This window comes from Chrysochloris asiatica, unplaced genomic scaffold (genome assembly GCF_000296735.1).
Source record: "Chrysochloris asiatica unplaced genomic scaffold, ChrAsi1.0 scaffold00372, whole genome shotgun sequence".
Taxonomy (NCBI): domain Eukaryota; kingdom Metazoa; phylum Chordata; class Mammalia; order Afrosoricida; family Chrysochloridae; genus Chrysochloris; species Chrysochloris asiatica.
In genome coordinates this window covers 80,412-86,613 of record NW_006408890.1, presented here as the reverse complement: position 1 = coordinate 86,613, position 6,202 = coordinate 80,412, and the positions used below count along the sequence as shown (strand labels likewise).

General features: G+C 53.9%; 1 protein-coding gene across 1 annotated transcript in view; it reads left to right on the top strand.

The window, feature by feature from the left end:
- GTPBP6 (GTP binding protein 6 (putative)) overlaps positions 1 to 6,202 on the top strand; it is an 18,001-nt gene that overhangs the window by 2,040 nt on the left and 9,759 nt on the right. Inside the window, exons 2-6 of the mRNA XM_006876260.1 lie at positions 149 to 219; positions 1,198 to 1,328; positions 1,876 to 1,946; positions 3,045 to 3,203; positions 4,269 to 4,477. Of these exons, the coding sequence (XP_006876322.1) occupies positions 149 to 219; positions 1,198 to 1,328; positions 1,876 to 1,946; positions 3,045 to 3,203; positions 4,269 to 4,477 (641 nt within the window). The remainder of the gene's footprint in view (positions 1 to 148; positions 220 to 1,197; positions 1,329 to 1,875; positions 1,947 to 3,044; positions 3,204 to 4,268; positions 4,478 to 6,202) is intronic.

Below are 6,202 nucleotides of genomic sequence, written 5' to 3'. Positions count from 1 at the left end.
TGCTCACCCCCTCCTTCTGAACCCCACGCAGAAAATCCCGGTTGTTGTGTGCACCTCACACAGGTGGCTACACAGGTGTCCTTTCCAAATTCTTCCAGGTGCAGACGTGAGAACATTGGTCTCATGGATGACACCCTGTCTTTTTCAGAGAAAATCCGAGGGTCCCCAGAAATCACGTCCGTCTTTCTGAACGTGGAGCAGATGACCTCCCTCACTAATGTATTGAGAAAATTTTGGGTCACCTTCTCGTCTTTCATCCATCCATAAGGCACAGTGAATGAGCGATACAGGTGTGGGCTCGTGAGAAAGGTGAATGGATCAGGGTGAAGAGCGATGTGATAGTGCAGTCTCTGCCACCTGTCCTGGTATGTGTGTCTGTCCAGGTCTGCATCTGCCCAGGTGTGTATTAGCCTAGGTTTGCCATCTGCTCAGGTCTGCCCAGGTATGCTGTGTGGCCAGCTGTACATCTGATCAGGTGTGTGTCTGCCCAAGTGTGCCACCTACCTAGGTGTGAGCCTTCCTAGGCATGTGTTTGCTTGTGTGTGTCTGGCACGTCACCTGCCCAGGAGTTTCTGCCCAGAATTGCCATTCTGTAAGGTGTGTGTCTGCTCAACTGTGCCACCTCCTAGGTGTGCATCTACCCAGGCGTGTGCTTCCTCAGGTGTGTGGCCAGGTGTACCACCTGCCCAGGTGTGTCTGGCCGGTAGAACTATTCTGAATGTGTCTGCTGAAGTTTGCCAGCTGCTCAGGTATGTGTGTGTGCCCAGGTGTGTCTGGCCAGTAGAGCTATTCTGAATGTGTCTGCTGAAGTTTGCCATCTGCTCAAGTATGTGTGTGCGCCCAGGTGTGTAATTTGCTTAGGTGTGTGTCTGGCCAGGTATACCACCTGCACAGGTGTGACTTTGCTGTAGTGATATTCTGGAAGGTGTGCGTCTGGCCAGGTATGCCAGTCTGTAAGGGGTGTGTCTGCTCAAGTACGTGTCTGTCCAGGTGTGCCATCTGTCCAGGTGTGCTACCTGTCCAGGTGTGCCATCTGCCCAGGTGTGCTACCTGTCCAGGTGTGCCATCTGCCCAGGTGTGCCATCTGTCCAGGTGTGCTGTCTGTCTAGGTGTGCCGTCTGTCCAGGTGTGCCATCTGTCTAGGTGTGCCATCTGTCCAGTTGTGCCATCCAAGGTTTTCCTGCTGTGTCCTCTCAGAAGGAGCTTGAGGCGGCCTGGGGCGTGCAGGTGTTTGACCGCTTTACGGTTGTATTGCACATCTTCCGCTGCAACGCCCGCACCAAGGAGGCCCGGCTGCAGGTGGCACTGGCCGAGATCCCTCTGCTCAGGTAGATGCCGTGTCCCCGGTCACTCACCCGACCTGCCTTGTAACGCCCCTCTGATGTCTACACCTTTCACCGTTGCCTGGAGAGGTCAGGGCAGTGTGGTCCAGTGCTAGAATTTCCCCCCTTGCGCATGGGAGACCGGAGTTCGATTCCTGTCCATCATGGAAGCTGTGATGCGGAACGAGATTCAGCGGAGCTTCCAGACTAAGAGGAACTAGGAAGAAAGGCCTGGCAATTTCCTTCCCCGAATCAGTCACTTTCCACCAATCATAGGGCTGGGGTGGGACCAGGCAGTCTTTGGTTCTGTTGTACAAGGGGTGGCCGGGAGCTGGGGCCGAGTCTGTAGCAGCCAACGTCAACAACATACGGGGAGAAAGCAAGTGTGAGACCTTTGTGTGTGGGGCTGCGGTGGTGTTCAGAGAGGCCCCCCACCTCATAACTCTGGTCTCCCCTCACAGTGAAGCTGCTGCCCTGCTCTGTCCTAAGTGGAGGGGGCAAGGGGGCAGGTCATGTGTCCGAACTCAACGCGTCCCTCCCTTTTCTGTACCAGGTCCAACCTGAAGAACACGGTTACTCACCTGGACCGGCAGGGCGGGGGCTCTCGCTACATCATGGGGTCAGGTATGTAAGCTGTTCCAGGGACGGGACACCTGAGAAGGTGCCTGCAGAGTGGGTGCTGAAGGAGACTGTGTCCAGGTGATGTGTCCACTCTTTAGGGCACTCAGCGCTGTGTCTCCCGGGGTCATTGTAACAAAGTGCCACAAACATGCTCCCGCCCAGCTCTGGAGACCACATGGCTGAGATCCAGGTGTGGGCAGGGGCTGGCTCCCTCCTGAGGCTCTAGGGGAGGGTGGCCCCAGGTGTCCTGAGCTTGTGGCTGCGTCTGTCCCATCTCTACCTCATTTTCACATGGCCGTCTCCCCTCTGTGTCTGTGTCCTGTCTCTGTGTCTCTGTCCTGTTTGGTCACCAGTCTTAGGACTGAGGTCCCACCTTACTCCCGCCTGACCTCATCTTGATTCTATCAGTAAAGACCCTGTTGTGGCTTGAGGTATGGCCCCCAAATCTGGCTTGGGGTCCTCCCCCTTGTTCCTGTGCCCTTGATTTCATTTGTGGATAGGGTGTTTAGTGTTTGGTGAATGAGCTCATATGAGAGTAGGATGGACCTCCTGAAATCCCTTCTGAATTACAAAGAGAGGACTGAACACAGGGAGAAGGAAGCAGAGATGGGGTGAGGGAGATACCACTGGGGATCAACAGGGACCACGAAAGTGATGCTGACAGAGACAAGGACCTTCCCCCAGAGCCCCCCTAGAGAGACCTGCCCATAGAGTTGGTACCCTGAACTCAGACTGGCAGCCCCCTGAACTTTTAAGAAAATCAATGTCTGTTCATGTAAGAGCTCCTCTTGTGATTTTCATTTTACAACACTACTAGGAAAGTGAGACCCTATTATAAATAGGGTCTTGCTCACAGGTCTGGGTTAGGATGTAAAAGCCTCTCTGGGGTCCCTTCCAGCCCCAGCAGTTGTCCGTACCCCACCCCCGAGTCCCCTCAGACCCTCTCCCGAGTTAAGGAGGAGACCCGGCCCACTCCAGAAGTCGTATCCCTCCCTCTGGGACAGGAAGACCCAGGACCCGCCCATGCCCCCTCCCCGAAGGGCCCCCCAGAGCGGCTCCGTGGGTGTCTGCTCCCTCACTTGGCGTCTCCAGCATTTGCAGGAGAAACGTTCTTGCAAGTGCAGCAGCGTCTCCTGAAGGAAAAGGAGGTGAAAATCAAGAGGGCGCTGGAGAGACTCAGGAGGAAGAGAAGCGTTTTGCGGAGGGAACGTCAGAGACGCGAGTTCCCTGTGATCGCGGTGGTTGGCTATACAAACTGCGGTGAGGAGCGTGGGAGGTGGGGATACGGGCGGAGGTCGGGGCGGCACAACATTCCCTGTGGGGTACCCGATTCAGAGCCTGGAGTGCAACCTATCTGCCCCTGAGGCCTGTGTGTGGCTCTGACCCGGAACAGGTTTCCGTGGGGCTTTCTGACTAAGAGGGGCTAAGAAGAAATGCCTGGCAATCAACCAGAAAATGGCCAATGAAAGCCCCACTGATTAGAGTGGTCGTCTGTAACCATGCGCGGGCATGCTGCACCAGTGGGCAGCATTTGGTTTAGCTGTTCATGGGGTGTACATGAGTGGAGCCGATGACCTCAGCTAACAACTGGGAAAGCATGTGGTCACTTCTTATCCTGTGTCCATGTGGTCATTTTCCCTGTGGACAGTGTGACCTCACTTCCTGCCCTGTGCCCATGTGGTCAGTCTCCCCGTAGACAGTATGATCATTTCCTGTCCTTTGTCTACATGGTCAGTCCCTGTGGACAGTATGACCTCATTTCCTGTCCTGTGTCCCACATGGTCAGTCTCCCTGTGGACAGTGTGATCTCACTCCCTGTCTTGTGTTCTACATGGTTAGTCTCCCTGCATACAGTGTAATCTCACTTCCTGTCCTATGTCCAACCTGGTCAGTCTCCCTGTGGACAGTGTGGTTACGTCCTGTATCCACACGGTCAGTGTCAGGTACTTCAGACTTTCTCGTCCCGCAGTTGCGCACTTCATAGACTGTGGAGCAAAACTCCTTGTTATGATCCTGTGTCGTGTGTCTGGGGCTCGGTCTTCACAGTAGCCAGCCATTTCATCCTTCTCCCTCAGAGCACATGGTAGGTTTGAACCTCCGACTGTGTGGTTAGCAGCCTGCACTTACCCCACTGTGCCACCTGCCATTCTAAAAGGCCTCAGTTCTTAACGTTAGCAGATTCCCAAACAGACTCAAAATTGTAGCTTCCACCTTCTTGGGACCTTTCGGAGGCCTCAGGGCAACCGTGCACTACGCTCCCAGTACTCCCTATTTCCGTGACCCCCCCGTCCTTCCCCCGTGACCATGTCCCCCTGCATCCTCCAGGGAAGACCACCCTGATCAAGGTACTTACCGGCGATGTGGCCGCTCAGCCTCGGGACCAGCTGTTTGCCACACTGGATGTCACGGCCCACGCGGGCTTTCTGCCGTCGCGCATGACGGTGCTGTATGTGGACACCATCGGCTTCCTCTCCCAGCTGCCGCATGAGCTCATCGCGTCCTTCGCAGCCACTCTGGAGGATGTGGCCCACGCCGTGAGTGACGCAGCCCTGGGGTGGGGCCCAGCCTCTGAGAGCCCCCTTCAGAGCTGTGTAGGGAAGCGGAGCCGGCGGGGTACAGCATGGGGGTTCATTTGGGCACCTGAGTCCCAGGTTATGGAGGTCGCAGAGCGGGGTCTACTGGAGCGGAGGGCCGATGTTTCTGGGGTAGTCGAGGCAGTCGATTTTTCTCTTGGGAAACTTCATACTTTGCTCTTGGGGTCCCCGCCCGATTGGTTCAGGCTCACCCATACCGGGACTCCACTCTGCTTTCCCCTCGTCAAGCTGCTCAGGGGCTGCAATGAAGGGTCTGCATCTCTTGGATCTGTGCGGGGAAACGAAAACAGTGCGGCGCGCTTTATTGCGGTAGTCTGGAACGCAACCCGAAGTATCTCAGGGTCTGCTGTGAAGCCTTCAAGAGCTAGATCTCTCCTGCATTGCCCTGTTTTTATGGATTGTACAAGTTTTCTGCCCCTGACAGGGTGCTGTCTTGGCATTTTTTAAATTCATTGTTGGTGGGAAATGTGTTTCCTTCTCTTACAAGTTTCTGAATCATCCAGGTTCCAGCTTTCATAGGTTTTACTATATAGAGAAGGCCAGCAGTTTGAATCCACCAGCTGTCCCGTGGGATAAAGATGAGGCTTTCCTACGCAGGGTTGCTGTGAGTTGGCACACTACCACCACCGTCTGTTTGGAGAGAGAGCAGACAGATGGTTAGGAATTGGCTCAGGCACTTGACCAGGAGGTTGGCCGGCAAGTCTGAAATGCGTCGGGCAGGCAGGAAGCTCCCAATAAAGGAAACGCTGTGTTCTTGAGTAAATGCTCCGGGAAGGGGTCCTGGAACAGACAAAGGAGAGTAGAAGCTCACCACAGCCGAGTAACGTCTGGAGTGGTAACGTTAACAGTAACGTTAACAGCTGTATTGATCCCAAGCTCGGTCATAGAGAGGGGATGCCAAATTGGATGCATGCGGAAACTCTCACAATTTAGCCATAAACCCAAAACGATTCTGGAAGCTAGAGCTTAGTACACCCAAGCTAATAATAATCCTGGCACTTCTTGTTGTTGTCAGGTGCCATCGACTCGGTACCGACTCATGGTGACATTATGCACAGCAGAAGGGAACACTGCCCGATCCTGGGCCAACCTCACTACTGTTGCCACACTTGAGCCCATCGATGCGGCCACTTGGCCAATCCATCTCGTTAGGGGGTCTTCCTCTTTTTCTCTGACCCTCCACCTTACCAAATATGATATCCTTCTCCAGTGACTGATCCCTCCTGACAATATGTCTGAAGTATGAGAGACAAAGTTTATCCAGCCAGGCCTCCAAGGAGCACTCAGGCTGCACTTCTTCCTACACAGATCTGTTGGTTCTTTTGGCAGCCCCATGGCACTTTCAATATTCTCCTCCAACTCCGTAACTCATATGCATCAATTCTTCTACGATCTTCCTTATTCACTGTCTACCTTTCGCATCCTTATGAGGTTATTGAAAATACCACGGCTTGGGTCAAGCGCGCCTTAGTCCTCAAGCTGACATCTCTGCTCTTCAACACTTTAAAAAGTTCCTGTGCAGCAGATTTGCCTAATGCAATACGTTGTCTGATTTCTTGACTGCTGCTTCTGTGAGTGTTGATAGTTGAGCCAAGAAGAATGAAGTCCTTGACAACTTCAATCTTTTCTCCGTTGATAAGAATGTTGTTTATTGGTCCAGTGGTG